General features: G+C 34.9%; 1 protein-coding gene across 1 annotated transcript in view; it reads right to left on the reverse strand.

Annotated features, from left to right (window-relative positions):
* The window catches only part of NAALADL2 (N-acetylated alpha-linked acidic dipeptidase like 2), an 881,821-nt gene that overhangs the window by 516,274 nt on the left and 342,952 nt on the right, over nt 1-22,595 (reverse strand). The window contains exon 3 of the mRNA XM_084231106.1: nt 13,241-13,514. Within this exon, the coding sequence (XP_084087232.1) occupies nt 13,241-13,514 (274 nt within the window). The remainder of the gene's footprint in view (nt 1-13,240; nt 13,515-22,595) is intronic.

Here is a 22,595-nt window from a genome sequence, read left to right on the forward strand (position 1 = left end):
AATTATGTGCACCTCTAACCCATACACACAGCTCTCTTTCCAGCTCATCTGGTACCCAGTGGCTGAGAAAGAAGGAAGTGAAAGTTTTGATTGTTTAAATCACAGTAACTCACATAGGAGCTGACACCCATAACACCATATATTCTCGTTTTTTGTTTGGGGAGCCACCCTGGTAAAAGGAGTTATCCCTAGATATCTTGGAGATCTCTTATCCTCCCAATCAACAAATATTGATTCCTTGCATTCCTGAAGGGTAAATGATTGTCAGGCTTTTTGCCCTCCCACTACTAGGACTGGTGATGGATCCCCACAGTCCTGAATGCATGCCTGATGGCAGGCACCTGGAGTAGGATGTGGGCATGTGTAGGTGGGTACACCTGGGCTGAAAAACTGGGCTTATAAGGGCGGCATCTTGGGATGCCAGAAGAGTGGAACAGAATCAGGAGAACAAGCAAGAGAGCGAAACAGAACCAGTGGAGAAGAGGCCACGAGAGAACGCCAGAGAGTAAAAAAATGAAGACTTGCTGGAGGCTTGGAAGCCTGCCAGCCTCCTGGCCCCCGGTTCCCTGGCACCCCTGCCTGCCATGTACCTGGTAAAATCCCAATAAAACCCTGAAAAAGTCACCAAGGGCTCCAGGATTCCTCCTTCACCCACCGGCTCGGATCATAGAGATCCTGCCCTGTGCCCTTCCTGCTGACACTACAATTCCACATTGATGCCTGGAGTCCTTTTTATTCCTGACTAGAGGTTTTCAAGAGCCACAGTGGACCCCTTGTCCAGTGACAGAATCACATCCAAATGATGAGAAGTTTGACCTGGGGGGTAGGGAAGAACTTTTTGGGCAAGTGCAAATACAAATTCCTTCAGAGAGTAAGGAGTCTCAATGAAACAAAGACATTAACTACATGAAGGAGTAAAACACTGAATTTAAAATAGGAAGTTAATGATTTTTATAGGGTGGAGACTAGATAAAACTGGAATTTCAGGAAACTTTATCAAGGTAGGATGAAGCAACATTTTGGTGGTAGGGCACCATTAGTTTGCACTCAATAGGTGCATTAGTTAGAGGTTGCACAGCAGAAAAAAGGGGATAGTATGTTGGATGGTTGATCAGTTTTTACCAAAAAGGAGACTTAAAATGTCTAGGGGAGGCATCCCTGGTGGTGCAGGCGGTTGAGCGCAGTGTTGTGAAGCTGTTCACAGCCTCAGCAGCGCCGGTTCTATCTCAGCCGGTTGGGGAGAATCCCACATGGCGCAGCAGACCTCTCCTGTCTGGCCCGCTGCTCCCCTCAGCAGTGTATTTTGTCAGTCTGCCTGTTCTGTTCCCCGCTTTGTCTCTGGTGAATCCTCTCACCCTCCCGTGCATCTGGCCTGTACCCTGGTTCTTGTATAAAATAAATCTTAAAAAAAAATGTTTATGGGGTGGTGGCAAAATATGTGAAGAGGGTTCTAGTGCTAGCAAGGCAAGGGGCAGCCTCCCAGACCCCTACAAATCTTACTCTTTCTCTGAGCTCTCTTTAGTATTCTCTTGTAGCCTTGCCTCTCTGTAGTCACACAGCTCGTCCTCTCATAGCCATCCTCCCTTATATCTCTGGCCTCTAGGCTCAGCTGTTCACACTTGCACATGCGCACACACCCATAGTCCATGTGTCCATACTCAGGTATGCACACCCCATTCCCATGTTCTCAAGCACCTTCTATATTATCACGATCAAATTAATGATAGCCACAAAGGCTAACAGCGTAGAAAGCCTGATTAATTCACTTACTCTAAAGGGGTAAAAAGGCACAACCTTCCAGTGATAAATAAATCATGGTATATAATGTATATCAAGGTAATTATAGTTAGTAATAGTGTATTGCATATTTGAACGTTGCTAAGCAAGCAGATTTTTAAAATTTTCATCATGAACAAACAAAAGTTTTCAACTAAATATGGTGACATACTAGCTAAATTTATTGTGCTGATCACCTGATAGTATATACAAATATTAAATCACTAGATATGCCCTAAAGCTAATAAAATGCAATGCTTTAAGTCAATTGCACCTCGATTTAAGACAAAAAAAGACTGTTTATAAACTAAAAAAAAGTAGATACATATGTAGTTCCATATTTGGTTGAAGAATCCTAGATATAGACAAATAAATAAAATAGATAAACAAAATATAGACAAATAAAAGAGATATAAAGTATAGATTATTTTTTCAACATGAAGAATAAAATAGTATAAAGTAGGTTAATTTTATTCCATCTATATTTCTGTAATTCTCAGTGATACTGATTATGATAATTTGTTCAACTTTATCACATCCCATGATATTTATTGATACCCCAATGTGGATACATATCTGTATCTATATATAGCCTATATATATATTCATAGCAACAACAGCACTGGATAATTCCTTCTGAAATAAGCATACAAGAATAAGGTGGTGACAGTGAACTATCTCCCGGAGAAGCATGAGGGACAGTTGGGAAATGGGTCGACCTTCTTGGAAGTTCATGGTGGAAAATGTGTTGTTGTTTGAGAATCAGAATGAAAGATCAAGAAATAATTTTCAAAATGATCCAGGAGCCAAAATTATCTCGGGCAATTCTATAGCTCATAGACTGTTTCAGGAAATTTTTTAAAAGAATTCACCTCTTGATCTTTGATTAGCTCTGTCTAAAAGCCAAACTTTATATAACCATGAAACTTCTCTTAAAAGGAACACAGGTGGCACAAGGGGTTAAGTCTCAGCACTATGAAGCTATCAGCAGCCACTGCTGCATTAATTCAATCCCCCACCAGGATGCTGACCCACATGGGTTAGCAGACCTCTCCTGTCTCCCCCGCTGCTCCCCTCAGCAGTGCATTTCAGTGGATCCGCCTGTTCTGCTCCCTACTCTGTCTCTGCAGAATCCTCTCACCCTCCCACACCTCTGACCTACACCCCAGTTCTTGTATGCATAAATAAATAAATCTTAGAAAATAAATAAATAAAAGGAAACCAGAGGTAAAGTTCCTAACCCTTACTTTTATAGGCTTCTCCACTATCCAAAAATAGAATTTTCGTATGAAAAATTTCATGAACTAAAGTCACATAAAGCAAAGAAGCAGTTCCATTAATTTATATAAATATTTTTGATAAATATTTTTGATAAATACTGCTATTTATCTGAACAATACAATAATACTAATTAAAAAAGACATATGTACCTTTATGGCCATTGTCACATCCCTTATAATAGCCAAGATATTGAAGCAACCTAGTTATCTATCAGTGAAAAATTGGGTAAAGATGTGGAATATAAACACAATGGAATGCTACTCGGTCATAAAAAGATGTGATCTTGCCATTTGCAATAACATAGATGAACTCTGAAGTTATTTGGTTTAATGAAATAAATCAGATTTGTGAATGAAAAATATTTCTATTTCACTCATGTAATATAAAGAAACAAAGGAAAAAAATAACAAAACAGAACAAAAACTCTTAGATACAGAGAACAGATTAGTGGTTACCAGTGAGAGAGGGGGGTTGAAATATGTTGGGTAAAATGAAAAAAGGAAGTTAATTTTTATGGTGGTGAATGGAAACTAGACTTTCGGCGGTGATAATAATGTATGATACATAGATATAAATGCATGATGCTGTAAACCAATATTATTTCAATAATTTTTTAAAAACCTGCTGAGTCATATCAAATAACATACACAACCTAAAATCACACTAATATAAAGAAAAATTATGACTGATATAATAGATACAATCTATATAAGGTAATTCCAGGAAAGGTGTTTGGTTATTCTATTCTTGCTGCTCAGGGGGTTTCTGCCTCTGTAAAGGCTCTTCGTAAAACAAACACTGACCACACATTCACATTTTACCTTTTATTACAAAAGAAAAATCACCTTTGGAGTTTTTTAACGTAGGTAAAACAGATATTAATGTGGGTGTTTTGTAAAAGTGAATTGTATTAAAACAAATTTTGAAAAGTAGGCAATACCTATACAGACCTTCTAGTGACTTCTGTGGCCTTAAATGGGAGGTGTAAGCTATTTGAAGTGGAATCTGAGTGCTCTCTCACCTTTTACCCAATGGCATTGTGCTTGGCTTTGTTTGATCCACCCTAATATCAAGGTCATGTCTTAATTAACAAACCAGTTTCCTGCTAAGTGCTAAGTGCTATAAAGTTGTATGCCAGTAAAACAGCTCCTTTGGGCAAAGCACAACAAAACAAAAATCGGATGTGTAGTATTGGAAAATTTCTGCGGTTTAAATATCACACCACAATTAGGAAAATTCACATAATTGACTCTCATTAGCAGGAAAAAAACTAACTTGAGCTGGGCTGGCACACCACTGGGACATGTGAGCCTGACCTTTGAAAGTGGTAAAAATATATTACTTAAGTCTTTACTAGGTGGTTGAAATTAGAAATTAGTATGAATTGGAGATATGGTTGAAGCTTGTAACTAAGCTTGGGCAAATTGGAAAGAGTCAAGAGGCAGATTACGGCCAGAAGTGAGAAATAGCAAGTAAAGACAAAAGCAAGAACAAATTCAGAGGAAACCCCAGGTATTAGAAAGTTGGACATGTGTACGTGTGTGGGTGCTAAGAAGATTTAAGCTGAACACAACTGTTCTAAGATGATATAGGAGAAAAATAAAATAACGACTTAACTGTCCTCTGTGCTAGACTTTTCACTGAAATTATATCAGTTTTTCAGTCCATCTTCAGGATATTTATATTTAGCAGATATGTGTGCCCACTTCATAGATGAGGTAACTGAAATTTAAAATATTTAAATAACTTGGTAATGTGCATAGCAGAATTAAACCTTGCAATTAAACTGTTCACCAAATTGCTCAGTTATTTTCAATGAGACTGCCAGATGCATGTGGATATGTGTGGGCAGTACCCAAAACCTTCTTATTTATCACTTCATGTCCTGTGATTGGCACAAAAGTGGCACTCAGTATGTATTTGTTAAATATTGAAAAGCCTCTTGCTACATTAGCGAAACCCAGATGGTGAAATTCCATGTTAGTTAATCTTCCAGTATCAAATTAAAATATAAGGAAAAACAAATTAATCACAGAACACTTTATTTAATAAATGATACTCAACTTATTAAGGTAAGGGTATTGAAGGAATTACAAGTTCATTCAAAAGAATTCTTTCTGGAGGCCATGAGGTAATGATAAAATTCTACTACTTTGAAAGTTAATTAGAGAGAATAGTCTAAAAATTAACCCAGATGAGTGCTCCACCCAGAGTGTGGGTGGTGGGGGGAGACACTGGAACACCTCTTGGACATCAGAGATCAGAATGGGCAACACCAGTAATGACACTGAAGAGATTCATGCTTCATTAAGCAAATCAAGGGTGACTGAAACCCTTGGAAATCCTGGTTCTGAGCAGGAAGTTACCTTGTAAGCCATGGTTCTTCTGCCTAGCAAGTGCCCCTGAAGAAGGGAGAGCCCTGCTGTGTGCACACAAAACAAACTGAGGGGAGATACATATGGAGGAGCCTTTGTGCTCAGTGATCCCAGCAGGCAAATTTCCAAGTGAAAGGAACAAAGGTGGAATATTTCAACCCCAGCAAATACTAGAACTCCCCTTGAAGAAATACTGAAATCAAAGAGGAGAACGTCCACACACACACACACAAAACCAAACAAAACAAAACAAAACACTGAAAACGGAAATAGATACACCAAAAAACTAAAACAAAATGGCAATAGTAGACTCTGAAATTTCAATAATCATCCAAAATATAAACAGACTGAAACTCACCAATCAAAAGACACCACATACAAGGTTGGACCAGAGCAAGGAAAAACAAAAACAAAACAAAACAAAAAAAAACCTTTGATCTCTCCAAGAGCTCTATCTGAGTTCCAAAGATAAATATAGGTTCGACGTTTATGGGTAGAAAATGGGATCCAATGCAAATTGGATACAAAACAGAGAGGGATAACTATACTTACACCAGACAAATTAGACTTTCAGCTAAAAAAGGAAACAAGAGATAGGGGATAGTTATTATATAATGATTAAGGGAATAACACATCAATAAAACATAAAACTCATCAATATGTATGCGCCAGAATAGGGAGTGTCGAAAGAAGAGCACTGTGCTCTCATCAATGGGCAGATCAACTGGCAGAAAATCAATAATGGAATAATAGAATAGCCTCCCAGCAGTAAATATGACATATGGCCTTAATAGACATTTCTGCACTGTGAAAGAAACCATCAATAAAATAAAAACACACCCCATCACATGGGAGAAAATATTTGAATATAATGCTTTTGTCAAGGGGCTAATATTTAAGATCTATAAAGAACTCATATGATCAATAAAAATAAAATGAAAAAGTAGCAATCAAAAATTGGGCAGAGAGCTAAATAGACACATGGAAAAATGTTCATCATCACTTATCGGGAAATGCAAGGCAAATCTACAATGAAATACTATCTCACACCTGTGAACATTTTCATAACAAAAAGTCCAAAACCAGCAAGTTTTAATTAAAAGCACAGGAAAAGGAATTTTTGTACACTGTTGGTGGAAATGTTGAATGGTCCAGTCCATGTGGAAAGTAGTACGGGACAGTATTTGAGGTTTCTCAAAATATTAAAAATATATTTACTATGTGATCCAGAAAATCCACAGGTATTTACCAGAAGAATGCAAAAGATACTAATTCAGAGACATATGCATAGCTATGTACACTGCAGTGCTATATACAATAGTCAATATTATTAAGTAACCTATATGTCCAATGACAGATGAATGGATTATGAAGCCGTGGTATATACATGCACAATGGAATACTATTCAGCTATAAAAATAGACAAAATCTTGTAATTTGCAGCAACATGGATAGAACTTGAAGGCATTATGATAAAGTCAAATAAGTCAAAAGGAGAAAGACAAGACAAAAACCATATTTTTTCATGCATATATAGAATATAGAGGAAGAAAACACAGAATGAGATGTGGCCCAAGCAACAACAACCCTAAAAGTCTAAAAATGAAACTGAGGCTGACAGTAGGAGGGATATAGTAGGGGGCAGTGTGAGGCAGAGGTACAATGTGCTATGTTGGAGGATCATGGGTGACTTATGTTTCTTGTGATGTGGTAGCAGATATCTAAAGATATGGGGTACTCTACTTCTGAATCATACATGAATGCATACTAAAAATAACATAAATACAAATAAAATCAATTGTAGTATATTGAAATAGTGCATATAACTAAGGATTAGTTTTTCCTCAGATCACTTTAGACTAAAAAGACTGAATTTGCAGCACTTGCTGAAAAGAGATAAATGCTTTTTTGTAAACTATATATTTAAGTTCTAGCAGTTTATGGAAATTAAAATATAAATTGAACCTGCTTAGAAAGTTACATTATCATTTAACTTTATAAATGGTATGTTTTAAATCATATCAATAATAAAAATAAAAATGCTGACCTACAAATTCCTGTCCAATAACAGTTAATTATGGTGATTCAGAGTTTTATAAATAACTTTTGCCAAATTAGCCTTCTGTCACATACTTTTTAACTAAAAATGCCTTATTTGTGCTAATAAAGATGCAAAAATAGCCCACTGCACTTTCACATTAGGGAGAATTTATCTACCTTTGTTTTAAAACTTTTATTTGATAAAATATACTCCTGTTCTTGTTCTCAGATTAAGATGTAATCTCTGTGAACAAATAACTATGGACAATATATTGTATAGATTCATGCTTTATTTGTAAATACTTCTGTCTAAATATAGGAAAACATATCTAAAATTTGAAAAGTAATGCCATGGTTATTATTCTCAAAATTAAAAAAAGAAGGAATATGGAATTGATTTGCTAACTCAATTGATTTGTCACAGAGCTCAAAAAACCAGAAATAGAAGGCCATATTAAGGCAAGGGATTTTATACAGACTCTGTGAAAACATAATAAAAACTTCATTATGCAATACCTCAGAGTGAGTCATTTCACAATTTTGAACTTTTGACCAATGGGTGGATCCCACTAGAGAAAAAGAAGGAAGACAACTAAAGCACAAAGAGATTTTCAGCATGGAAAAGCTGCTACAATCTCACATGTCTGTGTTGGTGAGACAGTAGCTTCATCTTCAAACAGAGACAAGAAAGTTTAACTAATACGATTCCAATCTACTCCTTCAGCTTTCTGGTATTTTTTAAAATCTTTTTTGATTGCTGAAAAATATTCCATGGTGTATATATACCACATCTTCTTGATCCAGTCATCTATTTTTGGGCATTTGGGTTGTTTCCAGGTTTTACCTATTGTAAATAGTGCTTCAATAAACATAGGTGTACAGGTATTTCTTTTGAATCAATGTTTCTATGTCCTTTGGGTTGAGCTTTCAATTTTTAAGTAAAGCTATGACTAGGGTAATTAAAGATATGACTATGACATTAAAATATTTATATATTTTATATTAATATATATTTATACATTTTTGATTTTTGATTCATACCTACCAAGGCATTTTCTTCCTTAATGATCATTATTTGTCATGTTAAACAAGACAGGAAGATTATGTTTAGAAAATGTGATAAAAGTTTGTATTTCCAAATTTTATGATATATTATTCTGATATTTCCTAAATTTCTTCCTTTTAAATATATACAAAATGCCAAATAATAATAATGAACAATAGCTTGTATTGAGTTATTTCCAAGTCCCAGATATTTAACAAGATTTATATTATTTCTTCTCCACAAGAAAATATTTGTGGTACTATTATTATTACCCTTATACAGATGAGGACACTGAGTCTTAGAGAAATAAAGTGACTAATTCAGACATGCAACTAATAAAGTAGGATGCTAGTCTGGCTCTTAAACTGTGCTCTCTAAGGAATGAAACAATGATGGATGTGTTCATAACAATAGATCTTATGCACAGATAATGGATTGTTGAAAATAAGTTTCTCCATAAAATTTAGGCATCATTTGACTTGTCCTTCAGATATAAAATAATTCTAAGCAGAAATGAATCTCCAAAAATCTGTAAAACATATAGGAATAAAAACAAATCCCTGTTCAAAATAAGAATAAGTCATAAGACTTAATCTAATGAACCTATATCAAATATTAATTGTTCTCTTTCCTTTTCTGTACCTGCAAAGGACAAAAGAAATAATTGCATGGAAATTGCATAAAGCAATATATTCTATTTATAAAACTGACTAGACATTGTCAGCACTCACTACCAATGTTTTTAACATCGTGACAATATTATAGTTGATATTTACCTTTTGATAAAAATATAAATCACTGCTTATTCCCTGAAGCTAACTTCACTGATGCTAAATTATTTATGTTTCCATTTTAATATGCATTCTGCGTCTGAGAGGACAACTCTACTTCAGACCCTTTTACTGACCCACCTGTCATTATGATGGGGTAAACAATGTCACCTTTCTAGTGCACAATGAATTACAAAGAAGTTGCAAAATACACCGATCCATCATACTGGCACTAAGTAGGTTTTCGAAGTAGATCTCAGATATCACAAATGCTGTTTAGACTGTTACCAGAGAGCAAAAATTGGAAGCTTATACAAAGCGGTCATATGATGAATGGACATGACAGCTCTTCAAAGAGAAGGGGAGTCCTCTTCTACAAATAACCTTGTCAAAAGCAAAAGTAGTAGGGAGCTTTGCTGGCAGTCAGAGTGGAATAATTTAAGAACTTGTTAATGCTTCTGCCTGATAGAAATTCATGCAAACACTGTGTATTCAAAATCCAGAAGTAAGTATAGTCTGAATCATCAGCAAACTCATAAGCCTGATATACATTAAGGATTGGGCTGAAGAGCTACAGAAAATAACCAGTGTCTTTTAATTAGAATATGTGAATTTCAGGGCCTCCCCGGTGGCGCAGCGGTTGAGCGCTGGGTTGCGAAACTGCGCGCGGCCTCTGCGGCGCCGGTTCGATCCCCGGCTGCTCCCCGGCCACCAGAGGAGGGTCCCACATGGCGTGCAGACCTCTCCTGCCGCCCGCTGCTCCCCTCAGCAGTGTACTTCGGTCCTTCTGCCTGCTCTGCTCCCCGCTCTGGCTCTGGTGAATTCTCTCACCCTCCCGCGCTTCTGACTGTACCCAGTGCATGTATAAACAAAACAAACAAACAAACCAGCAAACAAATAAATAAAGCATGCCTCTATAAAAAAAAAAAAAAATACTGCCAGTATTAAAAAAAAACTTAAAAAAAAAAAAAATAGAATATGTGAATTTCAATAATCTCTCTCTAAGACACACATATATAATATATATGCATGTACTCTATGTTTATGTAATACCTAGAAATTGCCTTGGTTTTTTGAGAATTGTAATAATATAGTTTAAGTTCAAAAAATAATATCAGTGACATTATATACTTTATTGACATAGGTGTCTATATTCTTATGTGCTTAGTGCAATATATTTGAATTATTAATACAATTCTTAAAAGGATGATTGTCAGTGTCATCATCTAATTTGTACAGTTAATTTCTCAATTACATTAATCAAATACAAAGTGTTCTCTATATTGCATTTTAGTTCCTCTAATACTACTCACTTTTATTTACACATAGTATTTCAAAGATGGAATATATTTCTACAGGTACTACATCAAGGAATGTAGTGTATATTGTAACTATCTTTACTTCTCTCTCTTAATAGCTACTTTCCTTTGCCTATTTCAAAACTTCTTATTAAAAATGGTAATTTAATAAAATTTATTAAAGGAGGAAAGTCCCCATATGAATGATGACTTCACGGACATTGAGGTAATAACTTGATTCTGTAGTAGACGTCAGTTTCCTTTTATTGAAACAAGGAGGAAATTTAAACATTCATAACTGATAAATGCATAGAAAACACTAAGCAGTACAGTTACAAGGGAACATTCAACAACCAACCAACCACAAAAGTCCAATGGATTATTTAAAATGACCATACTGAGAAAACATGAACCTCAGTTGCATTTCATAGCTTTTCCATGTCACCTCAGTCAAGGAAAATTGAAAGTTCACCACTTCCTGGTGTTTCTGCTGTGCTATTTTGTACATGCTTTGGTGTGGTCGAAGAAGATGACTGTGCTGGACTTGAATTTGGTATAAAGAGAAAGCTGGAAATATTTGGGGTATTAGCATGGCTGCAGGTCAGATAGAAAATATATGGGTTAACTCAAGAATTTTGGCCTGAGACTAAAGCTTCTGAACCAAAGAGCCCTGGCTGACTTCTGAACCAATTCACTAATTCACTTAGTGAGGCTTTTTGTGACACTAGTCTCTGTGACAGTCACCTGCAGCCTTGATCATGTAGATGCAAAAAGTCCTTGGGGGCATGGGTGCGGGGCACCCATGCCTGATTGCAGGCACCTGCAGTATGGGGTGTGTGTATCATAGGTGTGCATGCCTGAGCCTAGAGTTGGGAATAAAAGCTGTGAGGCAGAGGCTGTGAGAAAACTAGCAATGTGACTACAGAAGAGGCAAGAACATGAGACTACACGAGAGAGAATGCCAGAGAGAGCCCAGGGAATGAGCTTAAAGTTTTATGGGGGGATGGAGACTCTGTTGCCTGCCAGCCTCCCAGCCTGGTGTGTCAGTGTACCTGGTTCCCTCAGAGAGCATCAATGCCTGAAAAATCCACCAAGAGCCTGGGGCTCTCTCTCTTTTATCCCTCTGCCCAAATCAAGAGTGAACCAGCCCTGTGCAGGTGACTTTCTCCATTTTCATTAATACACAGGTATGTTTCCATAATTACCTACAAGAAATAGTATAAATTTATCAATCAAATCATATATGTCTTACACTTGAAATAACTCAGACACTTAATATTGTATTAACTCTTAAATAATAATAATAATAAGGCTTTTCAAGGTGATACTGATTATATGTACCCTGCCACTGGACGTCAAAGAATACAACCTCCCTGGCGGTGCAAGCAGTTAAGCATAGCACTGTGAAGCTATCTGCAGCCTCTGCAGCATCAGTCCAATCCCCAGCCAGGGAGCTACCCACATGGCACAGCAGACTACTGTCTTGCCCGCTGCTCCCCTCAGCAGTGTATTTCAGTCCGTCAGTCTGCCTGTTCTTCTCCCCACCCTGTCTCTGGTGAATCCTCTCACCCCTTACACCTCTCACCCCAAATATTAGGCATAAGCATGCAAGTTAAAACATTTTGAGTTATTTGAAAGTATCTTTAAATGGTTTAAATATTTCAAATACTAATCATTTGTTAAGTTATAGTCTTAAAAATCTGTACCCCATTATTAACAGCAATCATAAATATGACATTTCACTTGTATTAAATAGGGTAATGTACACGTTCATAAAAGACTGAATATATATGTTATATATTAAACATATGTTATATATATGTTAAAATTATACTTTTATATAGAAAGAGAAAACTTGCCTACATAAAAGAAACTAGTGACCAATTATGCATATTACCTAACTGGTTCTTGCTCTTGGTTAGGCTCTGTTTGCCAAGATTTACATAGATTAACTAATTTAGTGCTCACAAAACCCTAATGAAGTTGGAGCTATTACCATCCCCATTACAAAGATGATGAAACTTAGTCCTAGATGGTTAAGTAACAGCAGGTAATTGTGGAGCTGAGATTTGAAACTAATCCATATGAATCCAGAAACCATGCACTTAACCACTGTGCCAATGAAACACTGCACCAAAACACTAGCTAAGCCAGAGAAAGTCAAGAAATAAGCTACACCTGGCCCCCTAGCTCATGTGTTTTCCAGCATGAAAGCAGAAGCATTGCATTTCAAATCTTTAATGTGTGAATAATCACATTGATTTCCTCTTCATGCTTTGTGTCTGTACATAGTTTGAAAACATAACAGTTTCCATTTCTGTTCTTTCTGTTCATATCTATCTATTAACATTTGTTCCTTCAAAACCAAAGAATGAAATGAATTTGTACTGTGTAGACTAAGCAAAATTTGAATGACTCAGTCACACCTTCAACACTTTTGAATTAAATTCTTCTAACATGTTTTCACTTTCAAAATATGACAAGAAAAGGGTCAGGGAATCCAATCTTCCTTCCCCTTTCCTGGCACTTGCACACTGAGAACATTTAATGGTTACTTTTGTATGTTGCATCTTGCCAGTTAGTTCAATTTAGATGAAAGCTGTTGTTTTCTAATTCCATTTCACAGTAAATGACAGAGACAAATGGTCATATTACCTCGAGAGTTCCTTTGGCAGAATAGGCTGCATATGAGTAGAGCAGATCTTGGCTGCTGTGTTTTCTGGCTTCTTCACTGCAAGCCTGGCCATTAGGATGAAAGCACTGGCCGCTGCTGCTCAGCATCACAGAGCCAGGAGAGGCTCCCGGCAGATTAAGCAGCACAGAGTAATTTACAAACTGTACATCTTCAAGGCCCAAAGACGTCCACTGAGTCTTAATCGTCTTCAAAATTTCTGTGTCATCATGACTTTTATACAGTTGTACCAAATATCTGGAAGAAATTTAGAAGGCATACTCTGAATAAAAGAAACTCTTTATTCTTTTGAGATAAAACAGTTTGACATATGAACTATTTATTAATAAATGCGAGATCCGGAAAGATGGATGAGACAGGATGCTAGAGAAACTTACAGTTTGGTAGATGTGATGGGCTTCTACTGAAATTGCACTAAATCAAAGCAGAATGATTAAGTTCTTAAATTAAGAACTTGCAAAGCAGCATTGAACTACAGAGAAGAACATGATTAATGCCAACCTGATGAAACTGTCCTGGTCCTTTTGTCAACACCAACACAATCCACTAAAAATTCAGTTCCAAAACTAGTCGTCATGCTGGTTGAGATAGTTTTGTATTGTAGTTAATATGGCCCAATATAAAACTATGTAATTAATTTAGAGGGATTTCTATACTGCATATAAAATAATACATTAAAATATTCTTACATACAAATTACTTGCCAAATTGCATGATGTTATTAACACAGTCGTATGGAATAAGATCTATATGTCTTAGAAAAACTAAAAACGGGTTATCAACCAATTAATGATTTTGTGCATGTTTTTTCTATAGTCTATTTATTCCTATAACTATCCATAATCCACAGCAACACAACCTATTTTTTGTATATCACATCCTGAGTCAGAAAACTTAAAAAATGTATGAACAGTAGGACAAAATAAGACATAAAATCTTAATAACCTAGATAAAGTTGATATTGTTGTTTTAGCCAGAGGGAAAAGGAGCTGAGCAAAATATATATTCTTACAGAATATTTTGATAATATTGTTAAATTTCCCCATCACATTATTTTCTCAAGAATCTTTCTCTTTAAAATTTTAGTTTTGCATAGAAGAACTGGGGTGTAGGCCAGAGGTGCGAGGGTAGGGAGGTGAGAGGATTTACCAGAGACAGAGAGGTGAGCAGAGCCGGTGGATTGACTGAAATACACTGCTGAGGGGAATAGCGGGCAAGACAGGAGAGGTCTGCTGTACCATGCAAGGAAGCTCTCTTGCCAGGGATCAAACTCAAGCAGTCCTGGTGATAGCACTGAGACTTAACTCGTAGGAGTTAATAGACTTAACTCCTATTTCCAAGAATATTTCTTTCAGGACCCTGTTTATTCAACAACCCCAAAGTGGGATACATCTGAAAAAAGTAATAAATATACACAATGGAGAAAAAAGAAATGCATGTAATGTTGGAGGAAGGTATTACTAGAGATAAAAGATAAGTCTATTGACATAGTTGAAAAGTTGGTCTAGGGCCTCCCCGGTGGCTCAGGGATTGAGCACTGGGTTGCGAAGCTGCCCGCAGCCTCTGCAGCACCGGTTCGATCCCCGGCTACTCCCCGACCACCAGAGGAGGGTCCCACATGGCGCACAGACCTCTCCTGCTGCCCACTGCTCCCCTCAGCAGTGTACTACAGCCCTTCTGCCTGCTCTGCTCCCCACCCTGGCTATGGTGAATTCTCTCACCCTCCCGCGCTTCTGACTGTACCCAGTGCTTGTATAAATAAAATAAATAAATAAATAAATAATAAATAAATTTTAAAAGTTGGTCTAAACAGGAATATGCAATAGTAACTTCCCTGTTTTCCCTCTTTTTAAGTCTTTTCTTTTTTTAATGCCTCATTTGACCAAATTATCAATACCACATGAATTTTAGAACAGTTGATGGGAAGAATTTTGTTTTACTTAAAATGGACTAGACTTCCTTGCATCCTGTTCTTTTAGGGGCAAAAGATTTTAAGGTGTAATTGACAAACAAAATTGTAGATAAAGTGTACAACATGATTCTATATACATACACATTGTGAAATGATTGCTACAATCTACCTCCACTGGATTTCAGGACATGCTACTTTTCCAAAGCATATTTTACTAAGAGCATTTAAGAGATCCTAACTTCAGTATCTGAATTTTGCTAGAAGATAAAATTATATTCTATTGTGGATTTAACCAACATTACCATAATTATGAATGAGGATATTCTCATATATTATTTAGCAATCCATGTTCCCTTTTCTATGCAATTACTGACTATATCTTTTTGTTATATTTGTGAAAGTTTTTATAAGTTCTGTATAATCATTTTTAGGTCATAAATATGACTCTTATCCTCTACCAGTTTTTAATATCTCATATTTTAAGTTCTTTCTTATAATGAACTAAACTTTATAATTCTAATGTATCTAATTTCAATAAAATATAGTTGTTTGCACATTTTTCTGATGTCCTTAAGAAATCCTTCTCAAACCTGAAATAAGACAGTTATTCTCATATTGTTTTCTAAATTTTTTAAGGATTTTATTTCTCACATACCTGGAATGCGTGTATGGTGTGAGATTGCAATCAATATCCCTTTTACCACATGAATAACCATCCTAGCAACTTTTGTCATATACTCAATGTATAATAACAACTGTGTCATGGATGGAGTTTCACATGTGTGTATGTTTTTCCAGTTTCTCTAATCAATTCCATTAAAGTTTTTGCTCCAACTCCATAATAATATCTACATATATTGTTATTTCTTTATATCTTAATATTCAGCATGGCAATTTCACTTATGTACTGTTTTTCAGGAACATCTTCATTGTTACTTTTTTTCTCTTCCATAATAATATTGGCATGAGTTTATCAATTTCCTTGTCAAGATTAGAAATGTTTTTAAAATTTAAATTTTTCTCATTATTGCTGCTGTAGAAGATACAAATTCACTTGTCATTCAAGTAATACTGCTAAAATCTTATTAATTATAATTGTTTTATTTTCTACATAAAAATATGATACACAAATAATGAAGGGCTTATTACTTGCTTTTCTGTCATTTATATATTTTATTACTAAGTAGGTTAAAATCTCCAGGAGATATTTAATAAAATACTTAACTAAGTCGTGATAGTTTACATTCTATCAAGTTATAAATGCTCCTTACATTCTTTTTTTTTTAAATATAGAATGCTTCAATAATATGTGTGTCATCCTTATACAGGGGCCATGCTAATTTTCTCTGTATCATTGCATGTTTGGTATATGCTGCTGAAGCAAGCATTCCATTCTGATTTTGACAAGAGATGTTTGGTGAATTGTTATTTATTTAATTTAATTCTGATGGATTTAAAATGATCACATCCTTTTCTTTAATGTGGTGGATTACATTTATATTTTTAGCAGTAAATCAAACTTGCATTCTTAAGATTAACTCTGCTTAGAAGAATGCATTATACTTTCAAAGTACTATGTGATTTGTTTTGATATTTGTTTTCAATTTTCATATTTATTTGTAGGTTTCAATTTTTTAAATTGTACTATATTTTATTGAGATAACAATGGTTTACAATGTAGTAGTGTACAATTTATGAATATGCATCACATCTTTCACACACACTTTACCACACCACACCCACCACCAAGTCAGCCACAGTTCTCCACCATAGTCCACTGTGCTCCTGCCACTTTACATAGTCCACTGTACTCCTGTCCCCTCTGTGTCTGGTAGACTCAATTTTACCATCAGATTTCTATGGTTTGTTTTAATTTAGTTTTCTCTGTTCCTTTGTTTTGTTTCTTTATACTCCACATATGAGTGAAATGACCCAGCATTTATTTTTATAAGTAAGTATGCTTTTTTCCTTTCAGGCAGCACTTCTGTTTGAGTTTGGTTTGAAGTTATACATACCTCATGTAATGAAATAGTGGTCCCTCTTGATTTTTTTCTCTGGGAGGACTTGAATATAATTATAATTTTTGAAGATGGAAATTATTCTTAAACTAAAAATTGTCTATACTTTTATTTTTATTATGTAAGATCTATGAACTGCTGATTCAATGTCTTTAATGTTATAAAAATTTTATTATTTCTTCTTTGTACTCAAATGCTCTTTCATTGCCCCTGGTAACATCTGCTATTAATCCTCAAAGCTCTAGGTTTCTGATTTTATTACTTGCCACATAAGTACTTTTAGTCAAGTTTTTGTTCCCTTGGGAATTTCTCTTACTATTTTGTCAGCTCTTGATTGCAGAGTTTTACAGAAGGTTTATTGTAATGTACACAGCATCTACGTGTTTTTGAAAATGCTTTTAAATTCTAGTCAAATTAGAAATGCACCAACTTGAGAATATAGCCACTGAAAAGGAAAAAAAAAATGTAAGTATTGATTGTTATTCACATAACATCAACAGAAAAATCTGGAAAAACAGCTAAGGACAAAAAAACAGCAAGATCCCACTTTTCCCACAAATTTACCATGTAGGTATTTGTTCAAAATGATAGATCTAATATCATTCCACACATTACTTCTATCTAAGAGATTAGATTTTTCAAACCTTGAATACTGTAGTGGTTGACTGGATTCAAGGAGATATGAGAACCTTTTTATATTAAGCTGAATGAGCACCTATATATATATAAATACATTCTAAAAGTTATAATTTTTAATAAACACATGATTGATTATAAAAACACTGGTCTTTAAAAATAATAGCGAAAACACATTTTCTTAATAAATATTCCCTAATATTGTAATTAACCAATAAATTAAATAAATACTTGTTTATTTTTTTATTTTTAAAGATTTACAGGCAAGATGCATGGGAAGGTGAGAGGATTCACCAAAGACAGGCAGACTGACGAAATACACTGCTGAGGGAAGCAGCGGGCGAGTCAGGAGAGGTCTGTTCGCCATGTGGGACCCTCGCCGGCTAGCAGGGATAGAATCCACGCTGCAGAGGCAGTGGACAGCTTCACAATTCACAATGCAGCACTCAACTGCCTGCACCACCAGGGAGGCCCCTAAATACTTGTTTAAATGCAGTATACCACAGATGACTTTTTAACTCTGCTTCCTTTGAAACAGTATTTTTTTTAAATTATCAAATTGTTTAAATTTCTTTTGTGCCTCCCAAAGAGACTTTCAAAGACCATATGAATCCTATGTTCTGAATTTATGTAACCTTGAAATGTAAGTTATTTTAAATATATCAGTGATCATCAAGACAGTCTTAATGATACACACAGTTTAGCCAAATGTTGTTAGTCATTAATCATTTAAAATCACTTAGGATGTTAAAATGCCTAATTTTTTTTCAAGATTTATTTATTTATGCATACAAGAACTGGGGTACAGGCCAGAGATGTGGGGGGGTGAAAGGATTCACCAGAGACATAGTGGGGAACAAAACATGTGAACTGACTGAAACACACTGCTGAGGGGAGCAGCAGGCGAGTCAGGAGAGGTCTGCTGTGCCATGTGGGTCACCTCCCTGGCAGGCCGGGGATTGAACTCCTGCTACAGTGGCTTCATAGGTTGCATCTTAACCCATTACACCACCAGGGAGGCCCAAAAAAACTAAGTTTTATTGAGAAGTTTCAGGGTTTTTTTTAACTTTTTTTCATTCACAATAAATTTTTTGCATTTAGTGAGAACAGTTCTGTTGTATTTAGATGTTTTGTTGTTTTTAAAGAAAAAAAATATTAAGTAATTAACTGCAATGTAATCTTAGTTTACTAATTTCAGAGAAAGCTTAAAAATTAAAAGAATGTGTCACCTTTAGTTGCATGGTGTTTATTTGACACGGGTTTTGTTCTGCTTTAAATTTTGAAGTAAGAATTTCCATGGACTAATAGTTGGAGCGGACTGCATGATGAAATGGCATGCTTGAGATTTGAATTTGGAATCTGGCATTCGTGTTACATTGGCAAGTGGAGACTGGAGATGGGAGGAATTTGGCTTTGGTGGACAAATTTCTGTCTATATCGTGGTCAACACCTGCTACTGGATAAGCTTCAAGGCAAAACCAATGTTAGAACTGGAGGAAGCGATGTGTGTAGTATTCCTTGTACCACGGTGAGTGCCAAGTGTGTACTGTAAGTGAATGGGAAAAGAAAACATCTAAAGAATCATACTAACATTACACAGAAAAAAAGTCAGCATGTTTACTGATGTCCACTGAGGTTTTCCTACGTGTGTACACAATACCATACACACAACTGCATACTATACCAACTGATAGTCCTTATAGTTAAAACGTAAAAATTCACTTTGAGGTTGCTTTTGACTTGTCATACGTTGTAATGCAATCCTATGAACCATGCACTATTTTTATGTAGGGAATTTTGAAGACTATCTAGTATGAGTTGACTTTTTTAATCTTCTAATTTTATTTTGGTAATATAATGACTAAAATGCATGGTTAAGTCATATCACAAAAAGAGCAAGACATCAAAATGTGTAGGGTGGAAAGGCAGAATCCCTTCAAACTCCCTTGCCAGTTAGTTACTAATCCCAAGCCAAATAAAAGAATGATTACTTGTTCAACTGCTTATCTTTTGAAATAATACACTAATAGTAAACCATGTCTTGAAAATCTACTCTAGATACTGGTACATAATAATTGCACCAAAAGTATATTATTATTGTTACCACATTACAGAGAAAGACATTAAGAATGAACTAATATATTTGAGATGTAAAATATCAGATTTCTACTATGCTGCACTGCTGTTTAAAAGGAACAGATAGTCTTCCAATTTTAGATGCTTTCTGAAAGCAATAAAAATATTGAATGTTAGAAACTACGGTATCAGGATATAATAATAAAAAATTAGGTGGTGTACAACTGGAGGAAAGAGATCTTTCTGCTCAGGAAGAAATAAAATTTCAGGAAATCAAAGTTACTTTTCAAGAATACAATAGACTAATTCTCTGAGTTTGGGAATCATCTGAATAAGAAAGAAGAAAATTGCTTCTTACATTTTATCTAAAAAATTAGCATAGAAGTAAATTTTTTGAAAAGATCTTAACATTTCATAGCCTTGTGATGATGGAGAGCATAGTACATAGTTGTCTTTGTAAGTTAGGGAAGGCATGCAAATGGTCACAGTGACCTCAGGCTAATCCTGACAATAAAGGTTTTTAGAAAATACTTGGGTAATTAATTTGATATGCTTTCAACTATATATTCTACAAAGCAGTAAATAAATTGTTTCATAACCAGGAAACACAGAAATAAACTACCAACACTTCTATCTGAATCAGAAAGAAAAGTTTAACATTATAAATCTGTATCTTGATCCTACACATGTATTTGTTCAGTAGATAATTTCATCTTCAGTTAATGAATATTTTATGCATGTTTCAATTCTAAGAAAATACTTTTGTACCTTGTAATGAAGCATTTAAAAATACATTTCAGAAAGAAGAGATGTGACTTACCAAAATAAAGTCTACCCAATACATGGAGGTTAATAAGATTTTACAGAATGTAACAATCCTTCACAAGACTACTACATTTACTATTAATAGTGTGAGGTTTTCTGTTTTTCAGGAAGAATAGTTGTCAAAGGTTAATTTTCATATTAAGTTACCTTAATTTATCTAAACTAAATCTAAATGCAAACTTAGCAAAATAGACAAATTAATCTAATCAGTAAGACATCACATTTTCGATTTCATCTGCTTGGTTATCTAACACACTGACATAAATTTGAATGGTACCAAAATTTAAAGACTCTTGATTTAATGAGTCACTACTTTATGATCCAATGTATTTCAGGAAACTGAATATATTACTGGATAAATAATTGGAAAAAACATATACCATTTCAATAAGATTGTAACCAAAATGACTGATCTCTATCATACTTCAGAGTAAGCCTATTCAATGAGATTTTTAAAAAGACCTCAAATTCTAACATGATTCCCTTTAATGGGCATTAACCAAAAAAAAAAGAATGTATTTCATCAATCTTAAAAATAAGTTTATTTTCTAGGGCAAGTTTTGAGTCTTACCCCTTTATTTATCCTAAAACTTCAACTACAGTGACTTGCACATAATAATTGATGATCTTAATAAGTATTCTTTAAATGTTTTTTGCTACATATACTTTCAAGATTATATTGCAAAAGTAATTCTAAGAGGACATATACTTAACTTATTTTCCAAAATAGCAAATTAAATCTTAAGTAATATTAAAGGTTGACTAAACAATACAGGTAGTTTTATATATTAAAGGACATCAATACTTTTAAAAATAACTTTTGATGTTTTTCCATTACACTGCAACTGGGTTAACACTATTGTCAGAATGTGAAAATGCCTTCAGTAGAACCATAATCAAAATCAGTAAGAATTTAAATGTTACTCGTCACTTGTTAATCAAGACTTCCTTCCTTCATGGGCAGACTCATTCAGCACACAAGAGTGAAATCTTCTGTATTAAATGATACTCATTACATAACAAGTTGCATAAATCATGAGAAAACTAAATGTTAACACACTTAACTTCATGAAATGCATTGAAATCAATCTAGAGAAATGTCTGTTTATTGGAAGTCAAGATAGTATAGGAACGAAATGCTAGAAAATGAGAGTTTTGACAAGAAAAGTATATTGCACATTGTGATATTTGAATAAGCTGTCATTTAAGTGCCTCACCTCTATTGTATACATGAAGAAAGAAAAAGATGCTTCTTCTTAGACAAGAAATGAGCAGCAATGAAGACAGTACATTTCCAACATATGCTATTCCTAAGGACCCAGAACCTGATCTAATGAACTAAGGAATAACCCACAATAATTGTACAGCTGACAGTTAACAAAAGACTGATGGGAAAATGGGTGGGAAAAGATTGGAGATTTGGGAAGAAGTAGGAAAGAGCATAAAAAGGTTCTGAATTTTGGATTCAGCAAAATAAGTACCAAATTCTGGTTCTCATATACATGCTAGATGATCTTGTGACTCACATATTAAAATAAAGGGCTAATATTCAAGATCTATAAACAATACCCACAGCTCAGTAAAAGGAAAATGAAAAGCCCAATCAAAAATGGTCAGGAGAGTTAAGTATACACTTCTCCAAAGGAGACATAAAAATGTCACCAAGCACATGAAAAAAAAAAAATGGTCATCATCATTTATCATTAGGGAAACACAAATCAAAACTACAACAAGGTAACATCTCACACCCTACCAAAAAGACCAAAATAACAAGTGTTGGAGAAGATTTGGAGAAAAGAATTCCTTACACAGTACACATGGGAATATAAACCAGTCCCAACCCTATAGAAA

The sequence above is a fragment of the Talpa europaea genome (genome assembly GCF_964194135.1).
Source record: "Talpa europaea genome assembly, chromosome: 4".
Lineage (NCBI taxonomy): Eukaryota > Metazoa > Chordata > Mammalia > Eulipotyphla > Talpidae > Talpa > Talpa europaea.